Below are 20,244 nucleotides of genomic sequence, written 5' to 3'. Positions count from 1 at the left end.
AATATTGTGTCCAAAGATAAAAAAAGAAGAAGCTAGATGTCAATATCAATGATTCATTGAGGTAAAGTTACCATTTTTAATCTTTCTGATGCCTTTATTCTGACTTTATACTGCTGGTCACTTGCTGTTTTAGTGAGTTTTTCTTTTAATATGCATGCATTATTTTTTAATTTTTCTGTTTATGATTGTTGGTGTGCATGACTATTTAATATGCATGCAGTGACTTTTTTTAGGTGTGTGTGTGTGTATGACTATTTTTTTAATATGCATGCAGTGATTGTTGGTGGGGATGGTCATGCTGTTGACTATTTTTTAATATGCATACAATGAGTTTTCTTTTTTTATAATATGCATGTAGTGACTATTTTTTAGGGGGGGTGTGTGTGTGTCTGACTGTTTTTTTAATATGCATGCAATGAGTATTTTTTAATAATATGCATGTAGTGACTATTTTTTAAGTGTGTCTGTGTATGTGTGTGTGGATGATTGTTGGTGGGGTTGCTCACAATGTTGTTTTAGTGGTTGTTTTTTAATAAAGCATGGTGACTATTTTTTAGGTGTGTTCTATCTCATGCTGGTGGGAACAAGTATCAAGTTGAATGTGGTCTAGGTATCCAGCATGTGGTGGACCTAGTTGAGAGTTCCTGCTCTTGTAGGAATTGAGATCTCACTGACATCTCTTGCATGCATGCACTGGCTGTCATTCATCTAAAAGATGAGTTCCCAGATACTTCTGTACAAGCCTAGTACATCAAGTAAACCCAGCTTCAAAATTACTCCAACTTTATAAGGCTAGTAAGGGGTCCTAAACAATAGGTCTCTTTGTCAAACATGCTGCTAATACTGCCTCCTACACTAAGAAGGCCACCTGGCAAACCTACTAAGGTGAGAAGGAAAGAACCTGATGAACCACAAACAACAGAAAGGTTAAGCAAGAGAGTGGTGGACATGAGGTACAGTAAATGCAAAAGAATAGGCCACAATAAGAGGAGTTGCAAAGGGGAAGTTGGCTAAAACATTACAGTAAGTCATTTGCCTTAAGTTAAATTACTTCTATTTATCAATTTGTTTGATAGATTTCACTTGTTCCTGTAAGTCAAGAGACATAAAGTTGGTGTTCATAACCAAGTGGTTGCCCTAACTCAGCAACAGGTTACCCTAAATCAGCAAGAGAGTATCCCAACTCAACAGGTTGCCCTAACTCAATTACAAACTGCCCCAACTTATCAACAAGCTGCCCCAACTTACCAAAAAGATATTGCTCCAAGAGAAAAGCTCTCATTCAAGAGGAAACCAACCACTGTTAGATGGATGCCTCCTACTCAAGAGTCATCTATGACAGACTAATGATGACATTGAACAAACCTTATTTTGTTAACTTTTTGAAATAGTGTAAATTTGTCTACTACTGATTTATTAACTTAGGCAGATTATTTTTTCTAAATTTACCTATGATTGCTACTATTGATAAACTTAGGCATATAGTTACTGATTTTTTTTTTGTAAATCTGCCTACAATTCACATCTGCTCAATTGTGTTGAATTGTAGGAAAATTTCGCAATAATTTGCCCCTTCTTCCTTTTGTAAACAGTTTGACGTTTTGACCTTAATATATGAGCATTTATCCACGCAAGTTGTGTTATCTCTTCTAACATATGTGTATTGAGAAAACAAATGCGTGAGAATTGAGAAATACAAATGTTTCTCTTTTTTTTTTTCATCTGTGTTATCTTTTCTGATATATGAGCATTGAGAAATACAAATGAAATGACGATTAAACATTCTTTCAAGTTTGACAACTTTGAAATGAAATCAAATATTACAAAACAACTTTCTAACTGTTGTAAGCAACAACAATATTACAAAACAATTTGTAAGCAACAACCACATATTATCCTATTTCAAGTCTTTCATGTTTGTAAGTAACAACATAAGCTAGTTAGCCATGTATACCAGCAACCATGTATAACAACATAAGCAATAATATACCAGCAACAATATTACAAAACATAAGCTGGTTTTCAGTGCTAATAACAACAACATAAGCTAATTTAGGGTTTAAAAAACAACAACACAGTTACAAATACAAACACAAAAAACCATGTTTTTCTCTCCGTCCTCATTGCATTCTCTAATGTCCTCACTTTTTTCAGAAGACCCAACAACACAATTCGTGATCGGGGCGTCAATGGTGGATCAAACCAGGTGAAAAATCGACATGGTTTTCGAAATCTACTTCCAAATTTCTTACACCAAAAAAACCTGTTACTTGGGTTGTTATTAGACCAAGACGTGTTTAATTTGACTGTGTTTCCACAATAGCACACCGAAATCACTTCAGGCATCTCCATTTTTCCTCTTCTCTTTCTTCTCTAACCTTAAATTGGTGCTTGTAGGGCTGTTAAATTGAGAGTAACCAGCCAGCTGAAGGGTTTGTTGACACCAAGGACACCGTCATCTGCCACGTCACTTTGCCGTGACGTTTGTGACAAAAAACGACAAAAATGACTATTTTGTCACTTTTTCAAAGTAGAGTGACTAAAATAAAAGCTAGGTGATTTTTTTGTCAGCTAATCCAAAATTAAGTGATTGTTAGTGTAATTTACAATTTTAAGAAAATAAACAAAATTAAGCCGAAAGAAAAAAAACCATTTGCAGACCCGGTCCAAAAGGTGTGGACCGGCGACCCTTGCATAATAGCAGTGAGTGAGTTCAAAGCTACTACAGACGCGGTTGAAGAAGTACAATATATATAGTATTGCCTCCACTCCTGTTTTGTAGTGTTTAGAAGTTAGAACCCGCCATGGAAATAGAACCCGCCGAAGAAGTTAAAGAGCCACCCAGGATCCACCGCCTGGACGAGTCTGTGGTCAACCGAATCGCTGCCGGAGAGGTAATCCAACTCCCTGTCTCCGCCGTCAAAGAGCTAGTCGAGAATAGTTTAGACGCTTCCTCCACTTCCATAAGCGTCCTTGTCAAGGACGGTGGTCTTAAACTCATTCAAGTCTCCGACGACGGCCATGGCATTCGAGTAATCAACTTCCCTTTTTCTATTTTACATTTCTTTTTGAAATGGAAATAAACATTTGTTGTTATTTTAATCTAAATATGTCCCGTTCGTAGTATGAGGACTTGCCTATATTGTGCGAGAGGCATACGACGTCGAAGTTGTCGAAATACGAGGATTTGCAGTCAATAAAGTCGATGGGTTTTAGAGGAGAGGCGTTGGCTAGCATGACATATGTGGGTCACGTTACCGTCACTACCATTACTCGGGGCCAATTGCATGGATACAGGTTCTTGGGCCTCACCTCTTCCACCAAACCTTCAAATTCTTCTTCTTCATTGTATAAAACCCCTGCTTTGTTGTTGATTTTATGGTTTTGCAGGGTGTCTTATAGAGATGGTGTGATGGAGAATGAACCTAAGGCATGTGCTGCTGTGAAAGGAACCCAAATAGTGGTATCGACTACATTTTTTCTTTCTCTTATTAATTTAGTTTCTTTATGAAACTGAGAAAACTATGAATCGTTATTTTTTAACTAGATTATTTTCTGTTTTGCATAGAAACTTAAAAAAAATAAAAAATTCAAGTGTATGGGTCTTGCGAAATGCTAGTAGAGGAATACATGACAACGGGAAACTTAAGTAGTCTCAACTGGTAGTGATTTTATTTATGTTCTTGTTCGGAGTGTTTGCTGCATGGTTTTTCAGCTTGAACTTAAATGGATTAAGGAACTTAGCCTTATTTGAGTACTTGAACAATTGGAATGGTGCTCTAGCCTAAGCATTTCATAAAGTTGATTTATTCACTGAAACTGCTTTTCACATAATATACACTGAAAACTTCTGATCTATAGTTTCTAACCTATTTCAAACAACTTATGCATAAACATCATCCACAAAAAAGGTAAAGGTAATCAAAACTACTCCAGCGGAAAAGGTGAAAAGACCTTCTATATAACATAGTGAGATTTGTTCTTGAGACATAACTTTATAATAAGCTTTCTGCACCAACAATTTGCATGCTCAATTGACAAGCTACTTCTGACTTTTGTTTGTGGACATAAATGTTTGAAGCACCTTTCCATCAAACTCCACTCATTTATTAGACATGCTTAGGTTTCTGTGTTTTGATAAAAGACTGGTTTGTCCTGTGTAGCTTGTGAGTGGGTAATGAGCTACTTTTTTCCTGTTAGCTCTTTTACCTATTTGACATCTTTTATCTTGGTTATGTATTTCAGATTGAGAATTTGTTCTATAACATGGTTGCTAGGAGGAAGACACTGCAAAATTCTGCTGATGATTATACTAAAATTGTAGACTTGCTAAGCCGCTTTGCCATTCATCATATAGATGTGAGCTTTTCTTGTAGAAAGGTAAGCCTCTCCGCCAGTATATCATATCTTTATAATTAACTGTCTCATTTACATGACTGATGCTTGTATAGTATGAGTTTGTAAAGCCTTAAATTGTATGTTATCAGCATGGAGCTGCTAGAGCAGATGTTCACTCGGTTGCAACACCATCAAGGCTTAATGCTATCAGATCTGTTTATGGGCTTTCGGTTGCTCAGAATCTGATAAAAATTGAAGCTTCAGATAATGATCCTTCTAGCTCGGTCTTTGAGATGGATGGCTTTATCTCCAACTCAAACTATGTTGCAAAGAAAACCACAATGGTGCTATTTATTAATGGTATCTTTTTACTCTTCTATTTTTGAATATCAATACTATTTGAAGATTGAACAATTCTTTTACATGAAAATCGAAATTCACTCATAAAATACTCTAAAGAAAATAAAAGAAATAAAAATAAACAAGTTGTAGGCTGATTTAAAGGCCCCTATCAACTTAATCTTCCTGCTGGACAAAATTGCCTGTGATGAGTACGAACTTCAAACGCTCAGTTTTTTCCTGCTGTATTTAACTCTTGCTGGTTGAGTAAAACTGCCTCTGATGACATACACTGCACATAACTTGTGTAAATATTAGATCTAAAAATTTTCTTTTTTTGATACCAGAAATCCTTTTGATACCCGAAATGAGTACCTAACTATCCTTTAGGGAAGGAGTAGAGGTTTCTAGAAGAGGTGAAGGGAGGGGAAGAGTGGCATTTGCACTCTTAATGTCTCCTCCTCTCCTGGAACATTCGAATTGAAGGAGGGCCATATAATCAATGTAATCTCTCGAATTAGCTGCTCTTTCATTTAGGAATGACAATAATCCATCCATTTTTATTAAAAATTTCCTTCTGCCTCAATTTCGGATCATTCATACTTGGAACATTAGGTCAATATGTCGATCATTGATATTCATCTCTTTCAGTACCTTATAATCACCTCTTTATTTTCCCTTTTATCTCACTTTTTGTCCTCAAACCTTTCCTTGTTTATTTCAGAAATACTTAGGTTTCCTTTTTGGTTGTTCCTTACAGCATATGGTTTGGGAATTCATCCTAGTCCTGCCTTTGCTGCTGCTACTATTTTTCTAGCTGTTGGCTAACAATTCTAGAAAGCTCATTACCTATATTTAGTTGACCTAGAAAATTACATATATTTAAATCTATCAATATCCTCCATTGTGCTAATCTTATGGCCTTTTTACTTTAGCTTATTGTTAATGGTGTGCTTAAGTGGTATATGGGTTCTCATTTGATCTTTTATCTCAAATTCTTTTCTTTTTCTTTTTTTGTCAATTACCTCAGATAGATTGGTTGAATGCACTGCTTTAAAGAGAGCTCTTGAAGTTGTTTATGTTGCAACCTTACCAAAAGCTTCAAAACCTTTCATTTATATGTCAATTACATTGCCACCTGAGCATGTTGATGTGAACGTGCACCCTACAAAGAGAGAGGTACACATATGGAAGATTTCTTTCTCTGTCTTCGTGCAATAACTGTCCTTTTAACTCTGAACTTAGAGGTGAAGCTTTACGAATAATGTGGCAGTAGTGGAAGAAGTCATCCACTAATAAATCTCTTAATGATGTAACCAAAAAGCAGATGGACAATCCATTATGCATTTGGGACCAGTGTCCAAACAATTAACCAAACTGTAGAGAAAAATGAAGGGATCAAAATCTGTAGTACTTACCAAAGCAACAATAGCTGCTGCTCTTTTTCCCTCTTGATATATGAGTTTGCAAATATAAGGAAATAGTTGTGTTATGCATTTGAAAAGAACTCAATCAAATGCATGAATCTGTTTACTTTAGCATAAGGAACATTATAACTTAAAATTTTTAAAATAAGACGGAAATGGTGGTTATAAAAGTAGGTGCTCCAAGTATGACCCCCCTAAAGCACAACATTATTACATCCAAAAACTAGTGGAAAAGCTCTATCTGCTAAAAAGTTGTGAGAAACGAGACCTGAAGAACATGAGTAGTGGTGGTTGCTCATTTTAGTCTTTACTTTGCGTGAGTTACTCTTATGGAAGGTTACTTCTTGTGCTTCTCACTCCTTTCTCTTTTCGGTTTTTTATACCTCACTTCCCTTCTTTTCACACACATTTTTGTGTAGGTAAGCCTTTTAAATCAGGAAGTTATTGTTGAGAAGATACAGTCTGTGGTTGAATCGGTGTTGAGAAACTCGAATGAGTCAAGGACATTTCAAGAACAGGTAAATGTTGTTCTTCTGTAATGTGGTGTCGTATCTAATGCTTTCCACATCATGGAGATCTTAGATTGTATACCTGCCTTTAAAAGCGTAATGACAAATAAAGAATTTCGTTCTCTCTTTTTCTTATCCCATCATGAAAATTTTGAGGATGTTGTAACCAGTTACTATGTTCAAGTTGATAGCTTGTTCACTTTACATGTCTTTATGAAGTGATAATATGTTATTGTATCATCTAGACATTTTGTACCGATTTTGAAGCATGATGAGGTGGATATTTCTGATGCTTTCTGTGACATTTTAGTTCTACATCTAGAAGTTTTTATCTGTATTCTTATTTTCCACCTTTTTTTTTTATCCTTTTTCTTTTCTTTGAGAAGTGTAAAGATTGTTTTGTTAAACTTTTGAGCTAACATTAGCAAATCATTTCTCTCCCATTTGGTGGCGAGGGGATGGTTAATTTCTTTTCATATAACCTCCCATTTAATATCAAAGTCCATGGCTATTAAAATTGTCATCTCTCTCTCTCTCTCTATATATATATATATATTTGTGGAGGTGATTGTTCTTGTCTACTCATTGGTAAAGTGTTGATTTCCTTTATGGGAATATAATAACCAACTTAACTTTGGTAAATATTTTCTATCAATTGATGTTCAATTCTCTCTTATTGCATCCATTTTTTTATCCTTAATTTAGTGGTATTACTATTGTTGAAAATCTTTATCATTAAACACTATGGTGTGCATGATGTCATGGTCCTAGAGAGGAGCTCTAAATTCCACATTGACTGTGTACTAATGTTGGTTTTCGGATAGAAGTGTGCCCAAACCATTTTCCAGCCTATGAGACTCCTTTTGTGGACAAAACCATGAGGCCCGATGGACGAAGCAAATAATACCTTGCAAGTTGGTACAACTTGTGACATTTTGTATTAAAGCTAGCTCTCATGGTACTAGCAAGTAGAGGTGCTCATGGGTCGGGTTCGGGCCAAGCCTAAGCATGATATTAACATACTTTATGCTTGCCTAAGCTCAGCTCGGCCTAGAATATGGGCCTATGATTTTGTTCATACCCACTCATATTTGCAAAAGACTAACCCAAGCCCATTTTAGGCTTGCCCATATTATTTTTTAAAATTTTTTAAAGAAAAATAGTTATATTATTTTATTTTAATATTTAATAATTTTATACATTTTTTATTTATTGAAAATTTTTATATAGTCTATCTTAAGATTATTTTAATGTTTACATTAGAGTAGTATTATATATTTAGTATAGGTTTAATTTTTTAATGTGTTCTAAATTACATAATATATAAAAGTAACATAATATAAAGTATTATAAACTTAAAAATGGATTGGGCTGGCCTTGGGCCTTGAATGTTCAAGCTCGATCCCGACTCATATTTTAAACGGGCTTAATTTTTTTGCCCAGACCCATTTTTCGGGACTAATATTTTTGCCCAAACTCTCTCAAATTTTGGGCGGGCCTTTTGGCCTGGGCGGATAGCTTGGCCCATAAACAGGTCTACTAGCAATGTTCCAGTAAGGTGAGTAGGCCTCTTTTTGGAGGGGGTTAGGATGTTATAGTCTTAGAAAAGAGCCATGGATCCCACATCGACTGTGTGCTGAAGTTGGTCTTTTGCGAGGGGTGTCTTTTGCAGACAAAACTGAGGTCCAATGTGCCAAAGCAGATAATTCTGTGTGGGTTGGTGTGAACCATAACGTGTGACATCTTACATGAAGAAAATATAGTTTCTAATGACTGCATATTTGGGAAAGGGAAAATGAAACAGAAAGAAAAATGAAAAGGTCTAGGGAGTCATGCCTGCTTGGTACTACAACAAATTTTCAGTATAAATTAGATGAAATCAATGATTTATCAAAAAGATGAATATAACACTAGCGGTAACAGTTGATAGAAAATAGATTTAGGTATTGAATTTACTGGCATGAGTTGTAAAGCAAGAATTTTATGAGCATAGGTGATGCGCTTGTCTTTTTGCATTATTATTTGGTTACTCTACATGGCAGTGTGTGAGGATAGAAACAGGTACATAACTATAATGCAGATGCTTGCGCAATTGAAAACTTTTGTAGGTTATCTTTCTTTTGAAAGACTAAGCTAAATTATCCATACTCTTTCCTCTGTAAACTAGGAGTGGGACACAAGATAATCTTGGAATCTGATAGGAAAGTTTTCGAATAGTTGTAGAAGCATTTGTGGCCTCCGGTCTGGGCAATTTACCGTCTAGATTACAAAAATGCTTAAAGAACTACTTACTGGCATATTTCTAGCTATTTCCTGTCTTAGAGTACAAGAAAACTGTTGGATTTGTATTTTGTGCTCCAGCTATTTTTTGGGTTCATGTAATTCTAAATGGATATTGCCGTCTCACTTATACACTTTTCTCTTGCCATCTATTGCTTATGACAGACGGTTGAAGCCACTCCATCTGTTCCCTCAGTTACAAACAATGATTTACACCTTAGTCCCTCACCCTCTGGTAACATTATGGAAAACCTTCTAAATCAAGCAGTTAGATTTCCCACACTGAACATGTTTGTTCAATAATATTTATGCATCGTCTAGTGTGTATTTTTTAACTCTCAGGATCAAAATCACAGAGAGTTCCAGTCAACAAAATAGTGAGAACAGATTCATCAGATCCAGCTGGACGGATGCATGCCTACTTATATAAGAATCCCCAGAAATACCTTGGAAGAGATTCTAGCTTGACAACTGTGAGGTAGGATCTCTAGTTCATGCATATAAAAGTGTAAACTGCTTTTTTTTTTTTTTTTCTGATTGCTGTACTGTTTAGACTTATCAGAAAGAGATGACAGGGCATGTTCTTACCTTATACCTAGCCTCTGTGTTACAGTCCATTTCCTATTGTGTTTTAGTAATATGTTTTCCGGCCACTGTAAAAAAAAGTTTTTCTGATTTTTTTTTTTAAATTTATTTCATTCACTAATCTTTGTAAAGGTTTTCTGTAAAACAAATGTATAAGAATGCTAAGGCTTTACGAGTTCTCAATGCTCATTTCTCTACATAAAATAAATTACTTCTGACAGATTTATCGATTTCTAATATCCACACAGGTCATCTGTTAGACAAAGAAGAAACCTGAAGGAAACAGCAGATCTTACTAGCATTCAGGAGCTTATTAATGATATTGATAGAAAATGTAACTCTGGTAATTTCATAATAATTATTATACTAGAGAACTTAATTGGGTGGACTTGTACAGTACTTCTTACCAAAATATGCTATGTAGGTCTGCTGGACATTGTGAGACAAAGCACTTATATTGGAATGGCTGATGATGTTTTTGCATTGCTTCAGCATAATACTCATCTCTATCTTGCTAATGTGGTGAACTTAAGGTAATATTTCCACATCCATGAAATCTTACATGCTTTTATGATTGCTCACGCCTGTATGTTCCCATGTGCAACAATAGGGTAAACCTTATGCTTTTTTCCCCCATTTAGTATTTTGAATAAAGATGGGGTAAATACCAGCTCATCGGATTACCAGACATTAAAGCAACCAAATTGGATTTAAAATAAGAGTCATGAATGAACCCACCGCCAAGACAGTAAAAATAAAAGCAATAGTCATATCACTGAACTGTAACCTTTTTACACAGTCAGTAGAACTTCATCATCTTATTCATTTAGCTCATTAGACATACTAAATTGCAATAACGAAGGAAAAAACTTGAGACTTAAGACAGAAACAATTTAAAAAATGATCTTGCAAATTGCAATAATCCAGATGCAGAGCACAACTTAAATGAAAATCATAAACTAGCCGCTGCATGAACAGAACAGCACTTAAAATTAAAAGGAAAAGATTAATATACAGTTGGATTGTACATTTTCTGTAATATGTAAATGGGCTGAGAAGAGTGCTAATGATTATTGAAACTGCATCTTTGGAACAGCATTGTAAAAGGATGAATTTATTTGGATTATGTGGATTATGGTAGGGGACTAACTTTTTTCTTCAGAGTTTGCAATAGTTTGAAACAAAGATTACAAAATGTGAATTTACTTGGATTTTATGGAGTATTTGGTTGGAAACAAGAGTAAACTTTTTCCTTTCAGAGCTTGAAATCATTACAAAGATTACAGTTAAAATATTAGATTATGCAATAGTTTGGGAAAAAAACAATTACAAATCTAAGTGCAACAATATGCTTGCTAACACAACATGTCTAAAAGTTAAAAGAAACACAGTTTGGAAACAAACTAAGCAACTGATGGTGCCAATTTAGATAATTGTGACCTAAAATCTCAAACAAAATGAGAAATGTAAATCTTTCAAATGATTTGTGTAATAACCTCATGGAAATTATAAGGGTAGTAACACCAACTGCTTAAAGTCGAACAAAATTGCTCTAACTGACAGAACAAATCATAGAATTGAAAACTGTATTTTTGAAGAACCATTTTGGAGAAAAAAGAGAGAAATAAAGTGGAAAGAATAGTACACAATTACAACCAGGCAACTTACAATTTGCATGAAAGGCATAATGAAACTTGACATATTATAATAATAAAATTTTTAGGGCAGGGTGACTTATATGATTTTAGGGCAGGGGTGAGGAAGGCATCCGTTGAAACCCACTCCAAAATTCACCTCTATCTTCTGCAGGTTCTACCACAATTAATTAAATAGGTTGATCAACCCAATATCATTTTGTTTGTCTCAAGTTGCAAAAGGGAATAGTGTTAAGTGGTTTAAAATATCAATAAACTAAACAAAGAGGAGATCTAGATGTAACCTTTCGACATATGCTATCACTTTAACTTGTGCACGCCATTCATACATGCTCATATAAAAGCTGCAGGTATGAAGTTCTTTTATCAGTCTGTTAGCCTGTGCCATGAAGTCCTGTATTCTTATAAAATAAGAACTAATGGAATTTATCATGTATGTACAAGGATCCTAGGGTGTGTTTTCTTTTTCATCAAAATGCTTTCTCTACGTTTGATGCACCCTTTTTTCCCTTAAAAAAAGGGAAGAAATAACCATAAATAAACATAATGCCTTGCATCTGGCCCAAAAAAAAAACAAAAAAAAAAACCATAATCCTTGCAAAAAAGTAGTTACTTTTTTTGGTTTTGTTTTGGCTGACTGTGTGAACATTTTTATTCATTGTGATAGCAAAGATCAATGTCTTTACAAGGTTGACTTTTCTATTAAAAGTTCTCGTCAGAATTGGACTGATAGTGGAACCAGTGCATTCATAAAGAACCAAGTACAAGTTTGGGATAAAATAGACATTGAAATCTTGTATACTTGAGGTTGACTCATGCCTTGCTTCCGTTTAGAATGTTCTCCCTAAAAGTAGTAGATATTTATTATTTAAAATTTCCTTTTTTCTGCATTTGCAGCAAAGAACTTATGTATCAGCAAGTTCTTCGTCGGTTTGCTCATTTTAATGCTATACAACTAAGTGAACCAGCTCCTTTGCAAGAGTTAATCATGTTGGCCCTGAAGGAGGAGGACTCAGACCTAGAAAGCAATGAAAATGATGACCTCAAAAAGAAGATTGCAGAAGTAATGTTCATTCTATGGGCATAATTTATTGAAATTTATGTCTGTATAATTTCTATCATGATTGAGATTGCCATAAATATTAGCTAATAATAGATATACACGTATTAGGGTCTTATTGTGTGTTTCAATATTGAATGCTTTTCCTGAACATGATTGTATATCTTTTGTCTAAGTAGAGGTAGCAATTGAGTTGTTTGGTCTGGGTTAGGATTGGGTTCCTTTGGGTTAATGCATGATGTTTCTGGTTTGAGCTTTCCTTTTTTTTTTTTTGGGTGGAGAAGGGGGGGGGGGTTCAAGCCTCTATGGCAGTGGACCAAACTTGGGTTTTGGCAAGTTAGGTCATATTTAGATTTTATGAAAGATGTATCTGTTTTAACATGCTTTTGTAGTCCGATTTTGTGTTTTGTTCATTTCAGGTTTGGTTTTTTCTGGATTTGGGTCATTTAGGGTTCAAATCCTTGACCTTTTTTTGTCAAATATAGTTTGAACACTTAGGTTTGATCTATTTTGAGTGGGTTTTGGGTTTTGATCATTTTGCCATCTCTAGTTTAAAGGGCTGTACATCATATAAATTGCTGAGCAGGTACAGTTCCCCTTATGTCACTTGTTTGTTTTATCATTTTATAAACCATACCATGTCAAGCCCGGTTTGGTTTGTTAGTGTCATGCACATTTCAGTCAGGTGGACCATCCCAAGGGGAAACCAGTTCAATCTGAGGCCCATCTTATACAGTTCTCTGCTGATGAACCACTAGAACTTGTCTGATTTATAGAGTTAAGAAGCAAACAAATTTCACATTACTATTTTGAAAATTCTTGCAAAACGCCTCTTCTTTCTCCACCTTTTGCAGAGAAGAGAAAGGTCCTAGCAAAAAGAAAAGAAAAAGGAAAAAGGGAGAAAAATGCTGTAGGACATAATCTCTTTCCTTTGTTGTTGCTTTTCTTTGCCTTCACTCTTTTAATAAACTGGTGCAACTGGTTCTCATTCTTCATATATGTATTAGTTGCTTTCATAAAAGTTTAGAATTTACTTCTGAGTACATAATAAGTTTCTTTTACTGCTGCTACATGTGTGCCTTTCTACCAACTATCTTCCACTTATGCAGATTTTTGTTCTTCTGCAGATGAATACACAGCTGCTTAATCAAAAGTCTGAAATGTTGGAGGAGTATTTCTGCATTTTTATTGATTCAGATGGGAATTTATCTAGACTGCCAATTCTACTTGACCAGTACATTCCAGACATGGATCGTGTTCCTGAATTTGTGCTATGTTTGGGCAATGATGTAGGTAGCATTGTTTGATTATGGTAATTATTGATTTTAGTGCTATGGTTTTAGGTAGCTGTTAGAAATAGTGTGTTATGGGCTTAAAAAAGTTTAAGTTAGCTTCCCTTAGGTGAAATCTCACTCTATGTTCAAGGTTCTGCAAATGGAGTGGCATGGCCCATAATTCAAAGAGTAAGACTAACGGGGTGAGCATTTGTTCATATTATTCTTTTAACACATAAAAGTCTTTCAAATGACAACATTAGCAATGGGAAATTTTGCATGCAAATTGATCTTTGTTCCTTTTGCTTTCTTCTTCTTTGTGTCTGTCTTTTTTTCTATGTTTTTTCTTTCTTAGGCGTCCATGTGAACAGATCAAGTCCCTCATTGTTGCTTTCATCTTCAGTTAATTTCAGTCATTGGTCCCCAACGTCTGTTTGTAAGTTTTTGGTGACATTGGGAGCTCTACTCTCCTTTTCTCCTCCCCTTCCTTCCCTCCTGTCTAAACTGCTCCTCCTCTCTAGTGTATTCGCTGCCTCCCTTCACTCCCCCTCTCACCTTTCTTTTTCCGGGTTTGTCTTATATCTGTTGTTTCTGGGGGTGATAATGATTAGGTGCGAGTGGTTTCGGACAAAAAACTGCAGCTAAACTATAAAAAAAGATAACTTTTTACATTTCTTTTTTCTTTTTAAATGTAATTAAGCATTATTAAAAATAGCTTGGTTCATATAATTGTGTTTTCAACTTGTGAACTGAAAACCAAACTAAATAGCCTTGCTAGCTGAATCAAAAAGCAAAACAAATTCAATAGAACACATTTGAAACAAACTGAACACTATTTTTTGATTTAGTTTTTAGTTTATTTTTGGGCTCAGCCCTACTATTTCCACAAGTAAAAATTTTCTGCATCTTTATTACATTTCTTTCTTTCATGGTAAAGGTAATCTTGAATGGTAGTTTCCTTTTATTTGGCAGTGGTTGGGGGCCTTTTATTTGGACTTTTTGAGTCAACTACTCAGATTTTAAAAGTTATACTAGGAGAGGGAAGGTTCAAATGTGTGATCTCATATTATCTTCTATTAGGCTTTGGACAAGTGCTGCAACTAAAGCAATTCCTCAAGCTCAGTTAAAAGTGCTTTTTATTTGCAGTCCTTGTGATCACCTAAGCTGTTCTACTTTTATTCCATTTTTCTTTTTGGCTATTGTTTATGGAGTTGTGTCTGCCATATATCATATAGGTAGAGTAGCATATCATGTGTGAAGTGCTTGTGGAATCACTATATGCATGGATTAAGAAAATAAGTAGGAAATATATTTTTGGGTAGTTTCCATTGTTCTAGAATGTGTTCCTTCTACTGTACTAAGACTTACCTTGCTTACATTACATTAGTGGTGATAGCTGATACTACTTGCATATTAGTGTCAAAACTTTGCAAATATATTGTTGTATCCCTTGATACCTGTTTCTCTAATTGTGATTTCTCCTATTTATTGTAGGTTGAGTGGGAAGAAGAAAAAAATTGCTTCCAATCACTTGCAGCTGCTCTTGGGAATTTTTATGCTATGCATCCGCCTATGTTGCCAAATCCATCAGGCAAAGGATTGGAATTTTACAGAAAAAGGAAACATGGGAAGCATACTCAAGATGGAGGAAATTCTTGTCATGTGGGTAAGTGTGAATCTCATTGTGTATGTGTTTCTCTTGAAGACAGGGCCCTTGTCTTCTAGTCTAGTAGGAAGCATGAGAATGGGGATATTGGTTGCAGTAATTACTAAATCACAGTTTTACTAATGCAGTACAAACCCTTGTCACTTGAAGTTTGGTGTGAGTCTCAGTATGTGTCCCATATGGGCATGGTTAGGTTTTTTTAAAAGTCTTTTAATGTATTTGGAGGATCTTTGGAGGCACATCTCCATACTCATGTCGGATATGAGTGTTGGACATGGGTGCTTCAAGAAAAGTGAAGAATCAAAGTAACATAGTAGCTGCTCTCCCAAAGGCCTGTTTTTAAGTTGCAACAAAGATAGAAAATCACTACATTGAAGATGGACTATCTCTAAATATTAGACTTGTTGGTTGTCCTTGGTCTAATAATTTGGAAAACTCGTACTTATTGACAATGTGGATGTGGAGTGGTCGTACTATTTAAGAAGATTCATAATGCAGAAATCAATACTATCTTTTATTGATTACTCTTTTATCTTATTGTTTTCTAGTTTCGTTGTGTGTTTTTGCTTCAAAGTCTGCTGAAAGAGGTAGAAGGAGGGGTAATGAAACATTTTCTGCTTTTGCTCAAATTAATCACCATTCATTTGCATAGAAATAGGTTTTCCAGCTTGTGGTTTTCCGTCATATATGCACTATTTTACATGAACTTTTCACTTTCCTTGAATGAAAAAGTGTCTGCTATTTCTTTGACACACTAATTTTGTGTCATCCGATGCTTGTATCCTTAAAATTAATGTAAAACATTAACAAAATGACATAACCCAGTCTATGTTTTGACTTCTGATCCTAGTCCATATAACATAGCATATTAACAGCCTATTGGGCATTATGCTATGTTGTTGTAAATGCTGCTTAATAATCAGCCATGGCAGACTTTATTTAAATGTTCGACTATAATCAGCCTTGTTGCTCTTTGGTGTTTTCAGCAGATGGTACAGCAGAAGAGGATGAATTCGAACATGAACTACTGTCAGAGGCTGAGACTGCATGGGCCCAGCGTGAATGGTCAATCCAACATGTCTTGTTTCCATCCATGAGACTATTTCTAAAACCTCCAAATTCAATGGCCTCTAATGGAACATTTGTCAGGGTAGGCAGATTTTCCTCCTAGCAAAGTTTTATTAGTGGCAGATTTGTTCTTAATGGCTCTCCACCCATGGGGTTCTGAATTTCTAACTGTCAACAATGTCCGTCTGGGGACCTGTATGTATTTGTGTCTGACCCAACAAAGTTTCTCACGTCTTTTTATCCCAGTATGGAGGCCCATTGGTTACACAATGAAGGGTTGGGCCACTCACTTAGGCTCGACTTAGACCAGGATTGGACATAAGATTTTAGGCCTAAGACCAACTTGAGAAAATTACTATTAATACATATATTTAATTTTAAAATACTTTTTATATGTTTTAGCCCAGGCCCATGGGTATATATTCTCCCATCCTATAGACTTGAGAGTTCAAACTTGAAGGTTGGAGGCTTAAATAGTGGAACATGTGTTGGAGATAATGATAGACTTCATTCTCAATGCAATATTCGACTGTAGCATGGTATTACCTTTTGAATTTGGATTACATGCATGGTAGACCCGAAAGACGTTGAGTATTTATGGATTAGTAGCACAGTTATTGAACTTTGGTTTAGAAACTTGTTTTCATTTTATTGTCATAGTTCAAGGGACAACTCTGCTCTGTAAATAGTTAAAGTACACTAATGAGTAATCCGTGCCTCTACTTTTTTTGACCTTTACTTTCAGGTGGCTTCACTGGAGAAGCTCTACAAGATTTTCGAGCGATGCTAGTCAAAGGGGCTGCCTTTGGATTTGTTAAGATGTTAAGAAAACTCAAAGATGACTACCATTATCTGAAGGTCGCAAACATGCAGTAAATGTGATGTATAGTGCTCAAGGACCAGAACAGGTATGACTACTATTGCATGAAGGGTAATCTTTATAGCGTATATGTCATCTATACAATTTTCTTCTTCAATCCAAAACTTGAAGTTTGGGTTGTTTTTCCTTTTTTTTCTTTTCGCTTCTGTTATTTGAACATGGAAATGATGAATCCGGATTTACAAAGGTCTGAAGACAAAACTGTTTGTTGGCGGTTAAGGTTTAATACATTCCAGAAGCTGTTGTGTTTGAAGAATAGTTATCTTTTTGGATAAAATATACAATTTAGTCAACCAACTATTAGCGTGTTTTTGTTTTGATGACCAAACTATAGAAATTTTCATTTTTGTCACTAATGCTATCATTTTTTCTGTTTTCGTCACACTCTTACCTTTTCTAAATTGCTTTAATTACATATTTATTCCTTAAACACTAACATATTCTATCAATTTAATCTTAATTCTAAATAATTTAACAAATTTAACCCTTCACGTTTATAATTTAAATTAGTTTGGTCATATCCTCTCTCTCCATACCTTGTGCTATTAGTCCATTTCAGTTATTATCTCTTATAATTTTTTTGTTGTGTCATTAGACTAGTTTAGAAAGAAGATTGTGTTGATGATGATAAATCCAAGGCTTGTATCTTAAAAAACATTCGCAGTAGCTGCCTGAGAGCTTTTGCCCAAGTTATTGTAGAAGCTTACAAATTAGAAAAATATAATTCATAATATTAATTTCAACTTCTTATGAGAAACACAAAGACCGTAAAGCAAAACCAAATCATAAATTTATAATGGTTTGAAAAACTTTAAGTTATTTTGAGGAATCACAAAATTGATAAAAAAAATAAAATCATATGATAAGATCATAACATAATAACAAGGTATATTTTGTTAAATATTTAGCTTTTATTTACATTTGAAATCATTTTAACTAATCCCACAATTTTCAATCAATCTAATTCTTTTTTAATTTTGAAAGAATAGATATCAGTCTAATCCGATTAATTATTTTATTTGTGTAGTAAGTAATATTAAGGTAAAGAAAATGTCATTTTGTTTAGTGGAAAATAATAATTTAAAACCATCCATCCGGCTTGGACATGTCAGGTCAAGGAAGAGGGAAACATCAAGAATTAGGATTTGAACAAGCCTTTGGATTTATCACCATCGATACAATCTTCTTTCCAAACTAGCTCAATTACAAAGATCCAACAAAAATAGAGAGAATAAACGAAATTAACTAATAGTAAAAGGTGTGGAAAGAGAAGGACCAAACTGATAAAAATGTAAATATGGAGGGTTAAATTACTCAAAATTAGAATTAAAAATTAAAGACTAAACGTGTAATTAAACCAATTAAAAAATGTCATGTCATCTTTTTCGTCAATGATTTAATAGAGGATGACCAAAACAAAAACAAATGATAACATTAGTGAGAAAAATAAAAATTTCTATAGTTCGATGATCAAAACAGAAATACACAAATAGTTGGATGATTAATTATATAGGTTATATTGTTCAGATATTGATCCTATGGTGTCACTTAGGATTTAATTTTAACAAAAGAGTCAAATTGAGAGAGTACGAGATGGTTGTATTTATATATTTAAAGAAAAAGAAAAGGTACGGATTGTGGAAAGTTGAGTTATTGATTTTGGAGTTGAAGCTTGAATAATAGGTTAGGGAGGTTGTGTGAAATTAAAGGTTGTGGTTCAAACTCTAAGAATCATTTTGTACAGTTTCTGTTCGACTCCAAAGTTCTTTCTTCCACAAAATGCTTACCTTTTTTTTTTTTTACATCAATTAAATTTGAATTAATGGGACTCTTCAAGTTTCATGTTTAAATTTGATTTCGTCTGTATTTAAGTTTATTTAATTTTTTATAAATGTAATTATTCATATTTAAAATATTGTTAGTATATAAATTTATGTCATACAAGTAGATTATTATCATATGTCATTAATAGTAATTTTTGCAATTTAATTTCATCACATAATATATCATTAACATTTTTCATTGATAGATCAGGTTCATATATATATATACATAGTGGGAAAAATATTTAATACATTATTACATGAGGTTTTAGATTTCATAAACAGAGTCAAGATATTATATAAATGTCTTATAGAGGTATACTAAAATATTAAAAAAATAAATATTTAAAAAAGAGAGACATATGATAATTTTTTAAGACTACTTGTGAAATAAAAAAAAGTAAAATGCATCCAATACTAACCCTATATATTATATAAAATGCTAACCCTTTAAAACTTAAAAACTAAATTAATTAACATAAAATTCAATTTTGATTAATGGGAGAAGCAACATTCTTTTCTCTCTTACTAAACTCATTCTTCTCTCTCACCTTAAGCATTGCTCAAAACTTCCTTTTAACTTTGTTCGCCTTTAGACGACCAATCACTTGTCGTCAATGGTTGGTCATCCCTCACCTTATTCTTTTTTTTTTTTGTCATTTTGATGTCCTCGTCTCAGTTTAATAACCCCTTTGGAGGCCTCTTTTGAGTTTTTATGGCTCATCTCTCTCTCCTGAGCGGTGTTAAAAAGAGATAGGTGTGGTCTTTTGACGTCTGTGATGTTCCTTGCTTCTGGTGAAAGTTTTTTGCTGTAACTATGGATGGTAGATGGTTGGCGGCACCAAAAGCCTCAAGATGTTGCTTTGTTGTTTTGTTTCGACAGATTCCAAGATCTCTATCGCTTCAATCGTTGTATGGTTACAAATCCAGGTTTGGTGTCGCTGGTGGTTGATTTCAGTTTGTTTGAGGTGGCTCTATACCTTCGTTCTTCCGGTGTCTCTTGGCTTTTCGATTGTTGATGTTTGGCTCTATCTTGTGCTTTACTATTTTTCTCCCTCTCTTGTAAGCAAGGTCTTCAATGGAAAAGGAGGCAGCTCAATAATAAGGATTATACGCACTAATTTTCTACATTGGCTAACGCCTAACTGATTGGTGATGATTCCTCCTCTTTTTCTACTTTTGGAGGGGTTGACCACTTATGTTTGAAATCTTGATTGTTGGGAACCATTTTCTTTGGCTAAATGCCATTGTTGCCCTGTCTGTTATGACTATTGTTCTATGAAATGAACCTCTTTTTGTAAATAATAAAAAAAAAACTTTACCCCTAGGGCAAAACAGTA

General features: G+C 34.4%; 1 protein-coding gene across 8 annotated transcripts; it reads left to right on the top strand.

Annotated features, from left to right (window-relative positions):
* The first annotated feature begins 2,729 nt into the window (after positions 1-2,729).
* LOC107895080 (DNA mismatch repair protein MLH1) lies at positions 2,730-17,374 on the top strand. Of its 8 annotated transcripts, none has more exons than XR_005908083.1 (16): positions 2,730-3,032; positions 3,125-3,297; positions 3,391-3,463; positions 4,246-4,380; positions 4,488-4,698; positions 5,708-5,856; positions 6,524-6,622; positions 9,059-9,128; positions 9,236-9,371; positions 9,727-9,821; positions 9,903-10,011; positions 12,031-12,196; positions 13,321-13,482; positions 13,619-13,670; positions 13,823-13,903; positions 14,962-15,047. XR_005908083.1 is itself a non-coding variant. In XM_041086067.1 (16 exons), the coding sequence occupies exons 1-16, from the start codon at positions 2,805-2,807 to the stop codon at positions 16,989-16,991; spliced, it is 2,175 nt and encodes a 724-aa protein (XP_040942001.1). In that variant the 5' UTR covers positions 2,730-2,804; the 3' UTR covers positions 16,992-17,374. The 8 variants fall into 8 exon arrangements, 5 of the variants coding, with proteins under 5 accessions (XP_040942001.1, XP_016675783.1, XP_016675782.1 ...); XR_005908082.1 differs by having other exon boundaries at positions 13,595-13,670; XM_041086067.1 differs by lacking the exons at positions 13,619-13,670; positions 13,823-13,903 and adding exons at positions 16,123-16,283; positions 16,947-17,374 and having other exon boundaries at positions 9,727-9,812; positions 14,962-15,133.
* The last annotated feature ends 2,870 nt before the right edge of the window (positions 17,375-20,244 follow it).

The sequence above is a fragment of the Gossypium hirsutum genome, chromosome A13 (genome assembly GCF_007990345.1).
Source record: "Gossypium hirsutum isolate 1008001.06 chromosome A13, Gossypium_hirsutum_v2.1, whole genome shotgun sequence".
NCBI classification, from domain to species: Eukaryota; Viridiplantae; Streptophyta; class Magnoliopsida; order Malvales; family Malvaceae; genus Gossypium; species Gossypium hirsutum.
This window is presented reverse-complemented; position numbering and strand designations above follow the sequence as displayed.

What these genes read in the sequence shown, in the direction of transcription:
- LOC107895080 (XM_016820292.2), top strand. Translation starts at nt 2,805, where the DNA reads ATGGAAATAGAACCCGCCGAAGAAGTTAAAGAGCCACCCAGGATCCAC. An exon ending in GCTAATGTGGTGAACTTAAG is followed by an intron (nt 10,012 to 12,030) that starts GTAATATTTCCA and finishes CTGCATTTGCAG; the next exon opens with CAAAGAACTTATGTATCAGC. An exon ending in TCAAAAAGAAGATTGCAGAA is followed by an intron (nt 12,197 to 13,320) that starts GTAATGTTCATT and finishes GTTCTTCTGCAG; the next exon opens with ATGAATACACAGCTGCTTAA.